This window comes from Rhizophagus irregularis, chromosome 26 (genome assembly GCF_026210795.1).
Source record: "Rhizophagus irregularis chromosome 26, complete sequence".
Taxonomy (NCBI): domain Eukaryota; kingdom Fungi; phylum Glomeromycota; class Glomeromycetes; order Glomerales; family Glomeraceae; genus Rhizophagus; species Rhizophagus irregularis.
The window spans coordinates 3122839-3144168 of NC_089454.1; the positions used below are offsets into that span (position 1 = coordinate 3122839).

At 26.4% G+C, this 21330-nt stretch overlaps 6 protein-coding genes across 6 annotated transcripts; 3 read left to right on the forward strand and 3 right to left on the reverse strand.

The window, feature by feature from the left end:
* Window positions 1–1952: 1952 nt before the first annotated feature.
* Window positions 1953–3383, forward strand: OCT59_017840 (uncharacterized protein; the record flags this gene model as incomplete). The annotated part of the gene is made up of 1 exon (XM_025320203.2): window positions 1953–3383. Exon 1 carries the CDS (start codon window positions 1959–1961, stop codon window positions 3381–3383), a length of 1425 nt encoding a protein of 474 aa, XP_025171915.2. The 5' UTR covers window positions 1953–1958.
* Window positions 3384–3867: 484 nt separating this feature from the next.
* OCT59_017841 (uncharacterized protein) lies at window positions 3868–4417 on the reverse strand (the record flags this gene model as incomplete). The annotated part of the gene is made up of 3 exons (XM_025329352.2): window positions 3868–3884; window positions 3959–4009; window positions 4117–4417. 3 exons carry the CDS (start codon window positions 4415–4417, stop codon window positions 3868–3870), a joined length of 369 nt encoding a protein of 122 aa, XP_025171916.2.
* Window positions 4418–5309: 892 nt separating this feature from the next.
* Window positions 5310–5655, reverse strand: OCT59_017842 (uncharacterized protein; the record flags this gene model as incomplete). The annotated part of the gene is made up of 2 exons (XM_066137755.1): window positions 5310–5525; window positions 5629–5655. The coding sequence occupies 2 exons, from the start codon at window positions 5653–5655 to the stop codon at window positions 5310–5312; spliced, it is 243 nt and encodes an 80-aa protein (XP_066004301.1).
* A 676-nt stretch (window positions 5656–6331) lies between these two features.
* On the forward strand, window positions 6332–7396 carry OCT59_017843 (uncharacterized protein; the record flags this gene model as incomplete). Its single annotated transcript, XM_025330634.2, has 1 exon — window positions 6332–7396. One exon carries the CDS (start codon window positions 6332–6334, stop codon window positions 7394–7396), a length of 1065 nt encoding a protein of 354 aa, XP_025171917.1.
* Window positions 7397–11117: 3721 nt separating this feature from the next.
* Window positions 11118–12649, reverse strand: OCT59_017844 (uncharacterized protein; the record flags this gene model as incomplete). Its single annotated transcript, XM_066137757.1, has 4 exons — window positions 11118–11176; window positions 11244–11693; window positions 11961–12102; window positions 12191–12649. The coding sequence occupies 4 exons, from the start codon at window positions 12647–12649 to the stop codon at window positions 11118–11120; spliced, it is 1110 nt and encodes a 369-aa protein (XP_066004302.1).
* A 6525-nt stretch (window positions 12650–19174) lies between these two features.
* OCT59_017845 (uncharacterized protein) lies at window positions 19175–19951 on the forward strand (the record flags this gene model as incomplete). The annotated part of the gene is made up of 2 exons (XM_066137758.1): window positions 19175–19368; window positions 19690–19951. The coding sequence occupies 2 exons, from the start codon at window positions 19175–19177 to the stop codon at window positions 19949–19951; spliced, it is 456 nt and encodes a 151-aa protein (XP_066004303.1).
* Window positions 19952–21330: the final 1379 nt, after the last annotated feature.

Consider the following 21330-nt stretch of genomic DNA (forward strand, 5'->3'; position numbering starts at 1 on the left):
AAAATTCTTATATTTAACTATTTATACTGAGGTTCTAAAAAGAATGACAAATGCCTGGCAATTTATTTAGAATGTGTTGAATTGCCTATGTAAGGCCATTCCAAACTAATAATTAGTTTAACGTCCTTTCTGAGCTGTAAAATTTGGGGAGAGGGAATAATTAAGCAAACATGATATTTAAGCATATTAAAAATTTCCCACTAAATTTTAGAGAGTATTAGATAGGATTGGGTCGAAGTGGAGGTAGAAAAGTAAGAGAAGTAGACATTCTGATGCAAATGTATTAATAAAGAATAAAAGAGTATAATGTAATAATTTTTTTATAATTATTTATTTATTTTTTTTAGAAAAAAATAGCCAAATTTAAATTTTAAATCATTTACAAGTTTTATTAATTTGTTAATCGGGTATTATCTTATTATTGGATTTTAGTTGTTAGATTTTTCATATTTAATTTTGATATAGATTTGAATGTGTTTTATATCTTAGCTTTTCGCTCAAAAACTCAATAGTAATTTACAAAATAATGAATATTATTAAATATTTTTAAAATCTCAATATTATTATTTCTTATGTATTGTAAAATTTTTTTTTTTTTAGAAAAATCTAACATTCTCATAATTTTTCATCTACTTACTTAATAATTTTCTTACACTAAAATTGCATTTTAAATTTTATTGATAATATAAAGTAAAATAATACAAAATAATTCATATAAAGATACAGATGTAAAAAAGAAAATTGAGTTTCTTTTTCTATGACTACTAGTAAATTTTCTATAAGGACGAACTTAATTTTGTTACCTTAATAATTATTAATGTTATTTATTTGCTCCAACTTACAAAAAATGATTCTAAATCTTTTGGAGATAAATCTGCTGCTAAAACTAACTGAAAATTTTGTATCATAAAAATTATTAGTTTTAAATATTCTTTTTCATTTAACATGCTTCTCTGCACCAAATTAATCATCACTCCGATAAGAGTATATAGTAAGTAGTATGGTACATTAGTATGACAAAATATAAAAAGTAACGTATTATTAATTATGTACTGTACAGGTACGATGGGTATGATGCCAATCGTACCAAAATACCATAGGAACATGAATAACCTTTGGATATGATTAGTTGTATTATAGACAAAATGAGCATTAATTTTATAAAAGAATTTCCTTTAATTTTTTTAATGGTAAGTTTTAAAAATTAAATTAAAAAGAAAAAATATTATAGATATTATATTTTAGTAGGTGATTTCGTACCGTACCTGTAAGTTCAGTTGTATTTATATCCAGAGAAACAGGTACAGTAAGATCAAAGCATACCGCCGGTTAAAGCTTCATACCTAAAAAGCAATAAAACAATTCCATAACAAATACACAAGAACATACCGTAACTAAATATATCATTAACGTAATATACGTTTTAATTGACTATTTATTTGTTAATATTAATCGTTAAAATCAGACAATACTGCTTTATAATATTTGTATGGCAAAATTTTAAAGGACTGTCCAAACTGATCACTAGTTATAAAGTAAATAATTAATTATGATTTCTATAGAGTGGAATATCCATGTGTTGACTGTTGAGGTGTAGTGGAATCAAGAAGAAAATAATTCGTTAGGTTTATTTGGTCTTTATTGAATCCCTCCGGGTATATTGCACTAATTGCAGATCGCCGGTTAAGTTTTATTTATTTTTTCTTTTATATTTTATATTAAAATCAGCATTAGATGTAATTCTACTATACTGCGGGTAGTCATCTGATATGCTGATTCTCAATTACCGCAGCTGATCTGCTAACCTATTCTTGTATAGTTAGTATTATTTATACAAATTCGTGATAATATGAACACATGATTGTTACACGATGCATGATTCATAACTCATAAAATTGGGCGTAAAAGCCATTTTTTTTTTTCTTCTTTTTTTTCTTGAAAGTTGAAATAATAAACAAATGGCTTTTATACTTCAAGTTGATTGTTTATGTGAAGTTTTTGAATATTTAGAGGATGATAGGCCAACTTTATATTCATGTTTATTAGTTAACCGACTTTGGTGTAAAATTTCCGTTAGAATTTTGTGGAGGAATATTTGGAATTTTGATATATATCAAAAAGACTCATTGAGGGTAGCGACATCCATTCTTAGTACATTAATTGCTTGTCTTCCCAATGAATCAAAAGAGTTATTACATGAAAATAATATTTTTATTTCAACACCTACTTTCAATCCACCATTGTTTAATTATGCCAGATTTTGTAAAGTCCTTTCAATTGATGTGGTTGATGATATAATAAATGAAGTCCTTCCTGAAAATAGAATTAGTCATCTAGCAACAAATGAAATCATCAAAATGTTTACAAATCAAATTTCTTCTTTGAAAAAATTGACTTATTATGATCACCTTAATATTTCTTTTCCTCATTTTCCTAATGCAAGAGACCTTTCAGAATTATGTTGTAAATCAGAACTTCCATCTAGTTTTTTTTATCAACTATCTCAGATATGTCATAATTTACAATCAATTTCTTTAGATTTTTATTGTAATGATGATGTTTCAAATGAGTTAAAAGAATTAATTTCTTTACAGAATAATTTAAAAATTTTATCTTTATCAGCTTATGATGGAAATTGGGCAGATATTATACCTATTATATTAAAGCACTCTCATACAATAACAGAATTACGACTTTATAACTGTGATAGTGGATATTTACCATTTTCATTCGTCAGTTCATTCTCAAATTTACAAAAATTAATAATGCATTTTATTGGTGAAACGGATTTTAAAGATTTTAAAAAATCACAATATACCAATTTTTTTAAATTGGAAATATTAATATTTCCTTTTAATTGTCCTAAAACTGAATATATATTGAAATTTTTAGAAAATAATGGAAAAAATCTTAAAACGCTTTATATAGGAGAAAATGATGAAGATTTAAGTTTATCAATTTCAAAATTTTGCCCAAATATTAAAAATCTTTTCATAAGATTTCATAATGATGAAATAAATAGTTTAAAAAACTTATTTATTAATTGTCAATACTTAGAAAGTATTAAAATTAAAATTCAGTATGGAAAGAATCGATATTTTAGTGGAAAAGAAATATTAGAAACTGTAGTTAATCATTCACCAAATAATTTTTGTGAATTAAAATTATGTAATGGTTCAATTTTAGATGTTTGTCCAAAAGATTTAGAATCATTATTCAAAAGTTGGGAGAATAGAATACCAAAAAAATTGCTTAAATTAACTATTGTCAAAATGCTCAGGAATAATAAAAAATTTTTATACAAAGAAGGTATGGAAATAATTGAAAAATATGAAAAACTAGGTATTATTAAATTTCGTAGTATATATGAAGAAAACTTTTAATTTCATTATTAAGCGATTTATTTTATGTATTTTAAAATTTTAATATTCATTATATCATAATAAAGTATTGCGGTATTAAATTTTTTAAATTTTATACGCGAGCGTGTGTGCTTTATAAAGAAAACATTAGTTTCATTCAAGATCAACGTGATACCATTTAAATATTGTAGAAGAAAAATTTCTTGTATAATTTATATTTATCGTGCAATTTGATTAGTTGGAATTGTAATTTTTTTTGTTTTTACAAAATTTGTTATATTATAAGTCCCTTTATCATAAATTCGTCTGAAAAAAAAATAATATATGTACATTAAAATATATAAGTTAGTTTTTAGTATTTCATTTATTGTTTCAATCATAAGAATGTAATTTCGTATATATAAATATAAATAAATAATTTTAAAAAAGTAATATTAAATAAAGAAAAATGCAATTAACAAATAAAAAACGATAATTTGATTGTTACTTATTAAAATCACCTAATTTAATTATTGATATCATCTGTTATATATGTAAATAAAAATGAATAAAATGAATAAAATTAAAAAATATTCATAGTAAAACATATTATATACCTTTTAATTGTAATAACGAGCTAGAAACTTCTAAGTCAACTAATTGAGAATCTTGATTATTTGAAAAGAATTAGAATTTGTAATTATGAAATTAAATATAAAAATGTTAGAAAATTTTGAAAAACGTCGGATAGATATATATATATGTGTGTAAATACCTTCATTATTTTTATCATCATTAAGGTATGAAGAAATAATGGATGAATTGACGGGCTTCGTTAAATTATCAAACGTAAATACTCTACTAGTATATACTGCATCAGGATCTTTTTTATATGAAGTTGAAATATTTGATATTTCTTTATCAGCTTCTTCAAATATGGTCTTAATTTCTTTTCCTTTATAACCAAATTTTAATTCTTCTTGGAAATGTTTGTTATCATAAAAAGAATCATTCCAAAAATTTATTATCCAAATTAATTCATTAACTGTCGGTCTTTGATTTGAATTAGCATTCATACATTTATAAGCTAGCTTTTTATAAATTTCAGGAGTTCCTTTTCCAAATTTTGGTCTGAGTCCATTACATATTTTTAAAGCTAAGGTGGTGTCATGTTTTCTTTCATAAAAAGGTGGTTTTCCAGATGATAATTCGGTCATAATTACACCAAAACTATAAATGTCAGAAGATAATGTATATGGTTCTCCATTCAAAACCTCTGGAGCAATATATGGTAATACACCAAATATTTTATCATCTGATTTCCCTATAAAAACGAAATGTGTTAAATTTATTTTAAATTTGTGCTCATGTGTAATAAATGTCTAAAAAAGCACCATTTTGTTTAATTTTTGTTTTTTTGTAATAAGACATAAATCGGATAAAATGGTGCTTTTTTAGACATTTATTACACATGAGCACAAATATGAAACAAATTTAATACATTTCGTTTTTATAGGGTTTTCGTTTATTTGATGGTCCTGATAATCCAAACTCAGAAATATAAGTATACATCTCCATTAGTAATATATTTCCATTATGAAAATCTTTATGAGAACATCCTAATCTATGTAATTTATTAAGGTTACTTATGATCCAAAATAAACAACTAATTTTGTCTTTCCATAAAATTTTATTGAAATCATTTGAAAGAAAACTTCTTAAGATTCCTTTAACTGAAAGTTGTAAAATCATCATAAATTCATTAGTTTTTAGATCTTTAGTTTATTCCATAAAATTGTAATGAAAAATCGGTAAACTTTGTCAAATTCCAATGCATTTTAAGCTATATTTTATATTAAATTTTTAAAGTAAATTAGTATGTCATTAACAATATATATGTTTATCTTATTAATTAGAATGTACCTCATTTAAATACTCAGCTGACATATCCTGTGATCCACTTAACCTTTATAAAGCAACTTTAATAGATTTTGATTCTCGTTTTTTCCAACTTCCATCATCTTGTTTATCATATTTTGCTTTACCACCGATCCATTTAGCAGAATATACTTTTGAAAATCCACCTTCACCAATTTGTTTTATTTCTTCAAATCTATTAAATGGTACCCATTCAATAATTTTAAAATTATAAAAGGAAGACATTCTTGAATCATAAATTGTGTCCTTGATATATTTATCAATATATTATTTCCACTAGTCCAACCTTCAATCATCTTAAATGGATCACATTCTTTGCACCATAATTCTTCGGCAAATGGTTTATTACAATAAGAACAATAAGAACAATTTTCATAATTGACGTTTACTGAATTAAAATCTCTCTCATGGGTATTAAATTTATCAATTCCAGATTCTATTGAAATTTGCGATTCATTTTCTTTTTCAATCTTAATTTTTTTAATGTTGAGAAATAAATTGAAAATTTTTACTTTATTGGCGCTTATTTATATTGTTTTACATATAATCATATGATGACACAATTGACACATGTTGATCATTTGTTAGCCTACCAAAATATGAAAATAAAAAATGATATCATATTTTTAAGAATATAAATTTTCACAAATTTTCACATATGGTAACAAGGAGCTACAAAATTTGATTTATTTATTTTAATGAGTTATCGTTATAGTAAAACTAATAATAAGATGTCAATATACATTAAATAGTGATAATTTGACCATTTAAAGGATTTGCTCAATCATTTATCATTTAAATCATTTGTCTGAATATCATTTGCTAAACAAAGAAATAAATAACGCTATCATTACATAACCAATACCTAATATGTAAATGCATCTTGTAAATCATCGCAAATGAACTTTTTCACTTACAAGTCATATCATCCTGAATAATTCGCAGTGATGGGCGTAAAATTCTATAAATTGGTCATTCAAATATTAAATAGGAAATATCGCTATTTTTTTTTCTTCTCTTAAAAAAAAAAATACACACCCACCCAAAAAAAAATGAGTACACAAATTCTCACAAAACAGGTTAATCTTGAGAATAAACTTGAGCCGCATATTTTAATAAAAGATAAAATTTCACAAATTTATCATAATACGACTGTTCATGCAATTTCAATTGATTACGATAACCTTCCTTCAAATGAACAGTCAGTACTTAAAAGTACAGCTACTTTTCATGGATTGGCTGCAGCAATTTTTCATGCTTATAACAAACATCAACATTTACGCTTGACACCTGATGATATTTGGTTAACTATCGCGCAAGGAGTTAGCCAACATATTAATTATAATGCAGAAAAATTCCGTTATCGTTTTGTTAATCATGAAGGTAAAGAAGAAATAAGTGTTTATGTCGAAGATATTTTGTATCATGAAAATTCATGTATTAAAGGAAATTGGCCTGAAGCAATAAATAGACTAGTCGTATCAACTGATGAAGCTGTAAAGAAGATTGATATAAAATCTCTATTGAAGTGTAATTTTTCTACAACAACAAATAATTCTCTCACTGCTAGTCGTATCGTCCTTTTAGATACTGTTAAAGCTTATTTTAGTTATAAGTTATATTTTGCTTGTGGAATCCCCAAGATTACACTTGAAGGTACTTTAGAAGATTGGGTAAAATTACAAGAAAAAGTTACTAAATTACGTCAATTAGATCTAGATATGGATTTTTGGTTGGATAAATTAGATCCTGTTATTTGGAAATTTGTAGAAACTTATAAAGGCGAAATTGATGAGGAATTTTGGGCAAAAATAATTTCTTTAAATTATTTTGGTTCAGGTGGTGATTTTGAAGATTTTGAAGTTAATGGATGGATGACGGCATTTTTTCCTTATAAAAAAGATGGAAAAATTTTAGAAAACAATTCCGTTGAACCAAGTGATATTCCTAATGGAAGAGTTGAAGTTCCATTTACGACTGATACTGGATTCTCCTTAAAATTTGTTTCCGGATTTTTAGGTTCACAACAGAAAACTCTGGATGATTCTAATGAAGTGGTTGTTTCACCAATTATTGGTTGGTTTGTCATTGATAATAAAGATTCAGATAAAAAATGAAAACTAGATTCATGTAAAATCAAGTAATATTTAGTAGTATTTATATAAAGAAACATAGCTTAAATATTTCATTATTTTTTTATATCAATAATAAAGTTTTTATTTTTTGTTTTTATAATAAATTTTTTAACTTTTACGTTATATTTAGTTCACGTGCAAATAAAAAATTACAAGTAGCATATCATGTTGGCACATATCAACTAAACACAAAACTAATCGTCATCCTAGCAGATATTCCACAAGCATACATTTAGGTGTTCTGGTTATCTGGTGAATACGATGAATCTTTAACTACAACCGAGTGGCACTGCTACAGTAAGCATGTCAAATGGAATAAAAAAATAAAGGAAGATTTAAGATTCATCGTATTTATTCTTATTTTATTTAATTCATTTTTAAGATCTCACTGAAACTGCTTCCTTTATTTTATCTATTTATATTTGTGGCCATGGAATTCAATTTTCTTTTTAACAAAATAATCGGTGACACAAATACGATAAAGTTCGTCAATTTCTAACCGAATGAATTGAAATTTTTTTTCTATTGAAAAAACTTTGCTATTTTCATCCAAACATTTAATGTAACTGCAAAATTTTGCAAATAATTCCTAAAAATCATTAACTAGTCAAAAAAAATTAGCAAATTCCCGTCGCTACTTTTTATTTAATAAAGGTAATACTACTTAAAGACCTCAAACAAGTATATTTTCCCTTTTAATATATGTTAATAGACTATCAAAAAAAGTAATTCAAGAAATATAGAATGTTTTATAATTAAGGTTATCAACTTATGAATTAGCAAAATTATTTGATTTTACTTTTTTATAAAATTTTAAATGTTAAATCAAAATTCGAGACTTATAAATATATAGTAAATAATGAACCATAATATGAGATGTCGTTTTTGATATGATATATGCATTATTATATATCAGATATTATATTATATCTTTCTCCAAAAGTATTATCTCAAAGAAACATTGTGACTCAAATTTATCGAAATTTTTTTTTTTAAATAAAATATACTACTGACTTAAAAATTTAAAATTTTCTCCATGCTTCTTCCTAGCTACCGAAATAAAAAAATATTTTCATAGGATATAGAAAAAATAAAAAGCAGGTTTATTTTATGGGTCACGCGTAACTCTCGTTTAAACGTCAGATTTGATTTAATCACGAAGTTGATTACATCATATTACCTTATATGTCTTAATGTCTTATTATCTTACAAATAAAATTTCTCCTGTAAAACGTCCTTTCACAAAATCACCACAGTTTCCTTTTTTAATATCAATCCTCCACATTGTGTTATTTCAATAAAAATATAACTTTGAGAAACTTTTTTTTAGCAAAAATCGTAACTTTACTTAATTTTTAAATATCTGATATAGAAATATAGTAGAGTTTTTTAAAAAAAATTTGCAATCAAAAACCGCTAGTCCGCTACGCAACAAAAAATAAAAATCAATCATCGAAGAATAATAAAATCAAAAAAATTGAAAGTTAGAATTGATGAAAATTTACACCTTAAAAATTAAAAAATTTCTTTAAAAAAGAAAAATTAAAAGTAAAATATTTTTTTACTTCAATAAATAATTTACAAAAACAAAAAATAATTTTGACAATTTTAATATGATGAAATGGCAAAATTTATTTTATTATTAAAATGATTTGAAATTTTAATTCTTTCTAAGGAATGTTAAATGATTATTAATTCTGAAGCGCCAATATACAGTCAAATTCTGGTATGTAACATTCTTATTCTTTTTTCTTAAAAAATATATATATATATTAATAAATTGATAAGATTTTTTGTTTATGTTACAGAAGAAAAAAAAAATTTAGATTTTTTATAAAATAAAAAAAAGTAAATGGATTTCTTGAAATATTTCACACGATTAAATTATCGTAATTATCGTATCACAAATGACCCTTGGACCAAAATTTTTATCGGGATAAACTTTTTTATACTAAAATTATCCTTTAATATCCATGAATGATGATTTCTTTCTCTTTTTCATTTATCTTATTATCTTCTAACTTCTGATACACGTTTTTCCTTGATCAATTTGCGTTGGAACATGTGTCTATGGGTAAGAATCAGTAATCTTCAGAACTACCAGTCTTTTTTCTCGAACTTTTTTGCGATCATACTAACACTTGGTCAAAACTTTGGAAACTGTTAAGTCGTGCTTTTAATATTAAAATTTAAGTAGTAATGTACTTTTTTAAAAAAATAACTAAAGAAAATTGCTTTCTGGAAAGTAGTTTTTATTACTTTAGAAGTGTAAATAATTGAACATGAAACATCAAATTTTTATCGAGTAAATTAATTTCTTAATTTATATGTTGTCATTGTCAATGAACATTAACGAAGTAGCCTACCTGGTTAGAATCATTGATAATAATAAACTAACCTTTATTTAGTATAAAAATTTTATTTCAGGAATGTTCAATTTTATTATTTCGATTAATTTAATTTATTTTACTTTTACGAAGACATCTTTTAACCAATGGCAGAAAGAAAATTTTCTAGATTTAAACAAGTTATTAATCACCACACTCGAACGAATTTAAACTTATATTTATAGTAATATAAGGAATTTCTTACTATAGAATTTATAACAAACACTATTGTTAGTTAAGATAGTCGCCGTAGATTTAAAATAGCATCAAAAAATTTTTAATGTACCAAACTTTATAATTATTTGTGAATGGAATATTTATTATTAAAAAATAATATCTGAAACGCTACTAAAAGGATCGTATTTTATAACATGATTATATTATATAATTATTAAGAAAAATATTGATATTATATCACACAGTGACAATCGTTGAATATTGCTGAATACTTCGTGCCTAGTAACTACTATATCCCTGTAGCTTTATATGATCAGGTTAACCATATTAATGTTAATACCAACTTTAGAAATATTTCATTGATTTTATTAGACTTTTGTTGATCGATTTTAGTCAAGTCTCTAATCAGTAAATCAGTATATCATTAATTAGGAAAGCCAAGAAATAATTTAAAAATCTAAAAGACTAATAATGTACAGTCATGGTATACTAATATTCAATATACCACTAATATACTACTATATTATTAAAATATTTTTAAAGACTTTCATATAATGATATAATTACGCCTTGAACCACATAAATTCTCATTTGAAAAATATAATTTATATAGCATATTATCTATCATACAATACTAATTGAAATTTCATGATAAATATTATTTAAACGAAGTAATTGAATACTTAAGAAATTTATTTTATTGAATTCTTTCCTTGAAAAAAACAAATTTTGAGTAATACAATATAATAAATTTAATGACCTAGTATTATCGTTGAGCGTCGAACCATGAAAACTTTTAGACCATTTGAAAAAAACAAATAATTATGAATTAATAGTTACATTTAAGATGTTACATTTTCTTTGTATTTCAATAAATATCTTCTCCTATGATAATCATATAGGTCAGATTTTAGCATTTTTCAACCAATTTATACATATAAATATAAATAAATAACAATTCAAAAAATGTAATAATAAATGAAGAAAATGTGAATAACAACAAAAAAAAGAAATATGAAATTTTGCTATTACTTATTATTTATTTTCATTATTGATATCACCTGTTATTTAAATAAAATTGAATAAAATTAATATGAAATAAAAGAATCACAGTAAAACATACTATTATCTATATTACCTCATAATTGCAATAATGAGCTAGAAACTTCTAAGTCAATTAATTGAGAATCTTGATTATCTATAAAATCAATAAAATTAGTAATTATAGGGTTAAATTCTGTATAATAAAAAAATTTACACAATACCTTCATCATCATCATCAAGATATGAAGTAATAATAGATGAATTAACAGGTTTTGTTAAATTGTTGAATGAAAATAATCTACTAGTATATATTGCACCAGAATTTTTTTTATGAGAAGTTGAAATATTTGGTATTTCTTTATCAGCTTCTTCAAACATAGCCTTAATTTCTTTTCTTTTATAACCAAATTCTTCTTTTTCTTCTTCTTCGTAAAAAGAATTCCTCCAAAAAGCTATTATATTATATAATTCTTTGGCTGTTTGTCTTTGATTTGAATTAGCATTCATACATTTATAAGCTAGTTTTTTATAAATTTCAGGAGTCCCTTTTCCAAATTCTGGTCTGAGTCCATTACATATTTCTAATGCTAAGCTAATATCATGTTTTCTTTCAGAAAAAGGTGGTTTTCCAGAAGATAATTCGGCCATAATTACACCAAAACTATAGATATCTGAAGATAATGAATATGGTTCTTTATTCAAGACTTCTGGGGCAATATATGGTAATACTCCACATATTTTATCATCTGATTTTTGTTTATTTAATGGTCCTGATAATCCAAAATCTGATATGTAAGTTGTATATAGATCAAATCGTAATATATTTCCACTATGAAAATCTTTATGAGAATATCCTAATCCATGTAAATCATCAAGGTTACTTATAATCCAAAATAAATAATTAATTTTGTCTTTCCATAAAATTTTATTGAAATTACTTGAAAGAAAACTTCTCAAATTTCCATACTGTGCAACATCTAAAATCATCATAAATTCTTCAGTTTCAGGATCTTTAGTTATTCCATAAAATCTTAATGAAAGACCATCCGTATTATCAATAAATTTCCAATGTATTTTAAGCTTTCATTTACATTAAAATTAAGTAAATTAGTAAATTAGTATGTCATTATTAATACATGAATGTATGTTTATCTTATAATTAACATACCTCATTTAAATACTCAGCTGACATATTTTGTGATCCGTTTAACCTTTTTAAAGCAACTTCCATAGATCTGGATTCTTGTTTTTTCCAACTTCCATCATCTTGTCTATTATATTCTGTTTTACCATCAATCCATGTTGCAGAATATACTTTTGCAAATCCACCTTCACCAATTTGTTTTACGTCTTCAAATCTATCAAATGGTACCCATTCAATAATTTTAAAATTATAAAAGGAAGACATTCTTGAATCATAAATTGTATCCCTAATAAATTTATCAATATCATTATTTTCACTAGTCCAACCTTCAATCATCCTAAATGGATCACATTCTTTACACCATAATTCTTCGGTAAATGGTTTATTGCAATAAGAACAATTTTTTTGGCTAATGCTTTCCAAATTAGAGTCTTTATTAGAATTTTCATTAGAGATATTTAATTTACTAAATTGAGTTTCCATTATAACTAGAGCTTCACTTCTTTTGTCCAATTTTAACCTTTTTTTTTAAAAAAAAAAAATTATTTGAATTTATTGGCGTTATTTGCGTTACTTTATATTGTACTTATCAATGAGGATAAAAAAGGAATTGAAATTCCAAAACTAGAATATCACTATTATAGTAACAATTTATGTTGATCGAATTTTTACAATTATGATAATATTAATTTAACTACAAAAAATAAATGAATGTGAAATAATTAAAAATTTAATTAGGAGAAACTTTTCATGTTAGCAACTTTGGGAATAAAGTATTATTTTATCTATCATTCTATTCTACTTTAGCAATAAATAAAAAAATACTATGTGTGACAAAATTAAATTCATTTCAGATCTGGCAGTTTTTTCTGTATAACATCGACATGTGAGTGTTATGATATTATTAATTTTAAAACATCGACACACATAATATCATGGCAAATTTTTTATGGAAACTAAAACATTGACAAATGTATTTTTTTTTTTTTTTAAGATAGTAACGCAACCTTTATTATTACAAAATCAAAAAAATGATTTTATAATACATAAAATGAATTCCTAGAACCAATGATGCAAATAAACATCAAAGACTCTATAACTAAATTTAATCTAGTCTAAAAGAAAAAAAATTAATAACTAAACTAAATTAAAGGACTATACTGAATTGTTGAGTATAGTTGAAAGTGTCACTAGCCTAAAAGAAATTTTTTAAAATTTTTTTGATTTTTTTAATATTTTCCTGTTTTCTAAATTTTCTATTTTCACGATACTTTACTACTTTGCACGCTATATGTAATTAGTAATAATCAGAAAAATACAAAAAAGAATAAAAACAACAATTAAATTAATACATAAAATTAATAAAAGTTCCATTAAATCGCCCCTTGTTGGAAACTTATTGAAATCGACCGAAAATTCATTATCGTCCGCACATTCATTAACTCTTTTCCGAAGCAATAAAATAAATTCTCTGATTTTAAATTTGTTTAATTGTGGCTACTTGGTTGTTTCATTGTTTTATTTGCTATCGTAATCAGCCCTAGTAGCCTGGTGTGCCACTAACCGTTTCTTGTTTTCATTCAATTTGTCTTCTTCTGGCTCCTCGATCTTACTCTTTTTCAAATTTGTTTCTGATTCAACGCTGCTCTAACTAATCGTGTTAATTCAGCTACTAAAATCATATTTAATCTATTATATGCTTTAATCTCTTTGTTACTTTAGGTACGTTGAAACGCTAAAGTTGCTGACAATTTGGGGTTCGTTAGCGCATCTTCAAATTTTCCTCATTTGTTGAAGAGGATGTTACGCAGTTATTTGTTACGTCTCTATTCCGCAGTCTAGTAAATTTCCCATCCTTCCTATAATCTCATTTTGACCCTTAATCTGTAGACCTTTACCCATTTCATCTTCCATAGTTGATTGATATCGCTTTTAATAAATCTCGACCATTGTTGAAATACATCAAAATATATTTTATTTTGTTGACTTTGATGATTTTCACGAAATGACCCTTATAAATTCCAATATATTCTTTAATCAATAGACAATCTTCTTTACTAACCTCGCTTTCCTCTAGCTTTTTCACTACTTGCCAACTATATCTTAATAATTTAATATCTTTTGCAGCAAGTGTTGCATCAAACATCCTAAAATAATAATCCCACTCATTCTTACTTTTTAATTGTTATATTTGAACCACCTTTAATGATGAAAATTGCTTCCATTTCTTTTGATAGATGGATATTAGTCCGAACGGTCTTGTATTTATAACTTCTTTTAACTACTAATCGTTCTATATAGCCAACTTTCTGTAACGTGCTGTAAATTTTTTCGTCCTTCCAATATGCTGGAAAATCATAAAATTTTAAATCACGTGACTTCTCGGCAAAATGTTTTTCCAAATTATTTATTATAGGATGTTGTTTTAACCGGAATTTCATCGATCTTACCATTTTGTGATTTTTGTGTAATTGACTTTTTTCCAGTCGATTTTGTCAATTAGTATCCTTACTCAATTTAGACCTAAAAATCGTTTTCTTTTTCTTTTCTCTATTTACCTCCCTATTTTCCTAAAATAATTCGTTTCCTTTCGGTTACATCAATTTCCAATTTCTTTATCTTTTCCTCAAGCTTGTTGATTTCTTCCTCTTACAGCTTGACTAAACGTGCTTTATCTACCATATCTGCTTCTAATTTGAGCTTCTTTTCTTTCCACTCACGTGAATTATCTTCTTTGTTACACAGAAGGAAAGAATTTTTGCGCTCAAGAAAATTTCTGAAAACTTCCTAATATTATGACCGATAATGAGCCATAAAATAACAGATCCACTCTGAACCGGGGCATCCTATTCTTTATCACAACTTCATTATCAGATAGAAATCATAGAACTCTTGGCATATGGTTTTTTTCAGTGTCTTTTATCCTCCGCTTTATAATTTCTAAAAATTCTTCTTTCGAGCCTGAGTCATATATCTTCTGCCCTATAAAAAAATTGGATACGTTTTTTATAAAGTTTTTATACGATTTTTTTCCTTAGAAATAACGTATCATAATAGGATACGGAAAAATGCACAATTCCGTATCACTAAAAATATGGTTTGGATACAGAATTTGCACGGAATTCATATGGAATTTACATGATTTGATCACTGATTTTATCACGAAATTTATACAATTTGTGGTCACTGAATTTAAAATTTGTATTAAAGTTTACTATAATTATATTTACATAAATCTAATTTTACTTTATTAAATTAAATAAAAAAAAATAAACAAAATACAAATACATTATGAAAATTCCCTCCTTATTAAAACCACCTATTGCAACTAAAATTATCTATAAGTTCAGGTTCATTTGGAGTCAAACAACCTAAAAACCCCCCCCTATAAAAAAATCGGGATACGTTTTTTATAAAGTTTTTATACGATTTTTTTCCTTAGAAATAACGTATCATAATAGGATACGGAAAAATGCACAATTCCGTATCACTAAAAATATGGTTTGGATACGGAATTTGCACGGAATTCATATGGAATTTACATGATTTGATCACTGATTTTATCACGAAATTTATACGATTTGGTCACTGAATTTACTATTTGTATTACAGTTTACTATAATATATTTATATAAATCTAATTTTACTTTATTAAATTAAATAAAAAATAAAAAATAAACAAAATACAAATACATTATGAAAATTCCCTCCTTATTAAAACCACCTATTGCAACCAAAATTACCTATAAGTTCAGGTTCATTTGGAGTCAAACAACCTAAAAAAAACAAAAAAAAGAAACATAAGAACGTCTAACTTAATTGGAAACAAAAACCCCCTTCATATAGTATCTGCAATCGTCCAAGTCACCAAAGGTCAGCATTCCTACAAAAAAAGAAAGAGAACTCCAGAATGTCTGACCTATATAAATGAAAAGAATTATGAAGCATCTGATGAAAAAGAAACCAAAACAACAAAATAAATCCAAAACTGACCTACAAAAAAGAAGACTTGAAGCAACAAAACTGAAACAACCTACAAAGAGAGAAGAATCTGAACCCAACTTACAAAAAAAAAAAAAGAAAATTTGAACTGACCTAAAAAAAGAAAAAAAATCCTGAACAATCCTACAAAAAGGAAGGGACTCCCAAACTGATCTACAAAAAAGAAAAAAGAAACTGAATCTTCTCACAAAAAAAAAATCTGCTGGCCTATGAAATAAAAAAAGGGATATATATAAATAAAAAAGAAAGGGGAATAAAGAATAAATCAAAAAAAAATATTTTTTTAAAAAGAGGGTAACGAAGTTAGGAAAGTTAAAAAAAATTTTTTTTTAAAGGGAGGACGTCAAAGTTAGAATAATAAAAAATTTTTTATAAAGAGGAAATAGAAATAGAAAGAAGAAAATTTTTTTTAAAAAAAAGAAAAGTGGGAATAGTGGGAATAAAAGAATAAAATCAAAAAAAATTTTTTTTTTAAGGGAGTGACGAAAAAAAAATTTTTTTTTAAAGGAGAGTGATGAAAAAAAAATTTTTAAATTTTTTTTTAAAAGGGGGGTGACGAAAAAAGAAGAAATTTAGAAAAAACAACAAAAATAAGACAAGAGAAAAGAGAAGGAAGGGAAAGACAGAAAGGAAGATCGGAAGATCAAACTCATCAAAGTGAAGGTTTATATAAAAAACAAAAAACGTATCATAACAAAACAATAAACAATCACGTGATCTCGTGTTATGATACGAGATTTTGTAAAATTATTTTCTAAAAATATTAAGTTTAAAAATTCCGTATACATTCCGTATGATTAATTTTTTCCGTATACATTAGTTTTTTTAAAAAATGTTCAAAAATGAATTGCTTATTAAATATACGGAATTTGTATACGGAAACTATAGAAACGTACATAAAATGTATACAAAACGTATCCTTTCCGTATACATATTTCTTATAGGGCCCCCCTTCATATAGTATCTGCAATCGTCCAAGTCACCAAAGGTCAGCATTCCTACAAAAAAAGAAAGAGAACTCCAGAATGTCTGACCTACATAAATGAAAAGAATTATGAAGCATCTGATGAAAAAGAAACCAAAACAACAAAATAATCCAAAACTAACCTACAAAAAAAGAAGACTCTGAAGCAACCTACAAAAAGAAAAGAATCTGAACCCAACTTACAAAAAAAAAAAAAAGAAATTTGAACTGACCTAAAAAAAGAAAAAAATCCTGAATAATCCTACAAAAAAGAAAGGAAAGGACTCCCAAACTGTTCTACAAAAAAGAAAAAAGAAACTGAATCTTCTCACAAAAAAAAATCTGCTGGCCTATGAATAAAAAAAGGGATAAATATAAATAAAAAAAGAAAGTGGAATAAAGAATAAATAAAAAAAAATATCTTTTTAAAAAGAGGGTAACAAAGTTAGGAAAGTTAAAAAAAAATTTTTTTTTAAAGGGAGGACGTCAAAGTTAGAAAAATAAAAAATTTTTTATAAAGAGGAAATAGAAATAGAAAGAAGAAATTTTTTTTAAACAAAAAGAAGGGTGGGAATAAAAGAATAAAATCAAAAAAATTTTTTTTTTTAAAGGAGAGTGATGAAAAAAAATTTTTAAAGTGAGGTACGAAAAAAAAAATTTTTTTTTAAAAGGGGGGTGACGAAAAAAGAAGAAAAATTTAGAAAAAATAACAAAAATAAGACAAGAGAAAAGAGAAGGAAGGGAAAGACAGAAAGGAAGATCGGAAGATCAAACTCATCAAAGTAAGGGTTTATATAAAAAACAAAAAACGTATCATAACAAAACAATAAACAATCACATGATCTCGTGTTATGATACGAGATTTTTGTAAAATTATTTTCTAAAATATTAAGTTAAAAAAAAAAACTCTTTCCCCTTTTTTTTATTTTGTTAGTTTTCCGCAGTAATTTTGCAAAGTTCGTTTTTTTTAGTTTCTATTTGAAACACCAAAGGGGAGGAGGCCAGGCGCCTCAGTCGCATACGAGGTTTTGTTCCTTTAATATTACTTATACTTAAAAGGTTATATCATCCTCTTCAAACCAAGTCGAGATAGATTTTTCCTCAGTTTCATACGCATCTCTGAGACCATATTTACAGTTGGACTTACGTTCTGATAGCGGCATAAAAATCTCCGAAGGCGGACTTGCTGAAAATATAGTATTAGATATAGATATACAACCACAGGATAATATACTCTCAACCAATATAACCAACGTTCCTTCACTTTTTTCATTACCTTCATTTTCCTCAACTTTCAAATTTTTGCTCAGTACCAAGAAAATCAACCCATACGAGGTTAGGGACACACGTGGATGTGGCACTTTGTATAACACCAAAAAGGGAGATATTTCCTTATCGAGTTAGATGATACCTGATATGTAGATTTAAAAAAGAAAAATTTTTTCAACGTCTGCACCAATGATATTCAAATGCCTGATGATCACCATAGGATCTTCAATTCGAATTGTAAAAAACTCAATCTGAATTACCTTATAGGGACATACCTGACCTTCGTTTTCACCTTAAATAAACAATTTTCACCTGCTATTGTAGATAGATATTTTAATCATTTACGCCAATTATTAATAGATAAAATATTGGTGGTTAAAAATAGAACTACTTCTGTATCAGATAAAAATAGGCAAACAAAGACCTTTATTCGATTTTGTTCCAGGCCTCACGTGATTTACCTGGGATACTACTTTGCCTGTGGATTTGTAGGAAATAATAATCAATGTTGTCAACAACCAGCTGCTGTCGTACTTTCACACAATCGACGAAAATGTAATAATCATCTCCCGAGTTTCATAATACATGGTAATAAGAGACGTCGAACTGGCAAATTACCTCAAAACCCTAGTTTTTATGTCCATAATCATAGTTATATCCCTCATAATCACGCAAAAGAAGTTCATTCAACACGATTAGGTATCTCATACGACGTTATTATACGTAGATATAATGAATGGAAAGGAAAACATGATTTTTATCTTCAAAATGTAATGGAACTAACATCTACAAAAACGAAAAAAGGTGTGGCCACCTCGCACATGTACTACAAAGAATATCATAACTTTGCACTTGATGCTAACTGTACACAACAACAAATTAAATGGTGGAATCGTTTAAAATTTTCAATCTTCAAATCGGAGAGATCTCTCGGTCAAGTCAAACCCTTTTTAATTAATGAGCACTCGTATGTGTACAAAAAAATTCAACATGCAGTTGAACAAAGTTCACAACATATTAAATGCGATTGGAAAATAGAAAATGATAAAACCCTTCGCAAAAGGATCAAAAACTGGAAACACCGTGTCAAAATGCGCAACAAGAAAAAGAAAAGTTTACCTACTTTACCAGATAATTTTACTGGAAACGCTTTATCCTATTACTTCAACACATACAACATTAATCTCTTTGCTTATAAAGTGCGATGACGCTTTGATTTATCCGGTATCCCTGATTTTAAACATGGTTACCTTAAAGCGAAAAGAAGTTATCTTAAATATCAAAATAGTTTACATTCACGCTTACCTCCAATAGTTGAGGACAAGGTCATTGAATCTAATAACAATAATCAAGCTACTTTTTTTTTAGATAAACTTATTATGGATTTCCATCGAGCTCACTTTGCTCCTATTACTCCTACTCGACAACAATATCCTTCTACGCCCAAACTTGATCATCTTCAATCGATCAAAGATAATGACGAAAGACCCATCAGGAAACCAAGAAAACGAAAAATCAAACTTTCACCCACACCTGGGCATGACCAATAAACAGAATATCTTTTCTCATTAGTTCACTTAGTTTTAATTTTTTTTTTTTTTACTATATGTAAAACAATCACAGATCTATGTAACCTATATTATTTTGTATATGACAGTATTTACATACAATAGCTAGTTTTAGTTAAAAGAAAATACGAATGATAGATTAGAACTCCCTTTTTAGTTTTGTTCGTCCTGGATGTCATTGGTTCCTGTTCTTCCTTCGGTAGTGGAGGGGATCAGGCTGGTTCCAATGTTTTTAAAGAAGTTCGGGTCCATCCTGGTGATGGATGATAGCTAGAAGTAGGATAACTCACGCTTGGTATATGTCCTGTTTAATAGTCTGTCCAGCTTCACATAAAATAAAATAAACTAAAAAATTAAGTTTAAAAATTCTGTATACATTCCATATGATTAATTTTTTCCGTATACATTTCATATACATTAGTTTTTTTTTTTTTTTTAAACTTTATTAATAACATGATGATCGCCGAATGGCGCATCATGTTCTAGACGACGTGCATCTGCTAATAAAGTATCTATCTACTAAAAACAAAAACGAAACATACAAACAAGAAAACTACCACTAAACCCAACTTCAAAAAAAGAAAAAAGAAATTTAACACTAACTATTTTACGCCTGATTTAACAACTTTTTAACCAAGCATTAGCGCCAATGTTAAACTCCATCGAACTCCCCACCCATAGATACTTTACTAACAACTACCATTTTCCCTTACGCATTTCACACTTCTCAAAAAAGAAAACAAAATCACAAAAACTACTCTATTTCTACCCTCTCTTTCAAAACTTACAACCAGTCACCATAGAATTGGCTAGATCCCGCAGTGAAACGTCCATCTTCCTGAAAAGAGCATTTTCCACCAAAGAATTGGCTATGTCCCACAGCAGAGCGTACATCTTCCCAAAAAGCGTGTTCTCCATAGTAACTTTATCCATTTACAACGACTTGCAGAACGTTAGCTTTTTGTATTTCTTTGAACAAAACAACTGTTTGTCTACATTTATTTACATTGCTACTGTCCAAGCCGAAACTAAAACTCATCAACTCTTCTCTCACATGATTACTGCGAATATGGCTGATCCCTTTTTCAGATAAATTTGTTGCCGCAATTTGTCCCACAGTAAATCACCTCATTTCCTTGTGATCCAATTTGTTCCTCACTGAATCTTCTGTTACTACTTTTAGATTCCATCCACGTGCCAAAATTTTTGCTGCGCCGACTAAAAATTTTGCGACGAAAATTCCCAAAAAACCACTATTTCCAAGCTATCTAAAGAATTTCTTCACTATAAAAGGTCAACTTTTCTTTTTATTTTTCCAAGCCTCTATTATCACCTACTGACAAAATTTTATTTGGAGTAAC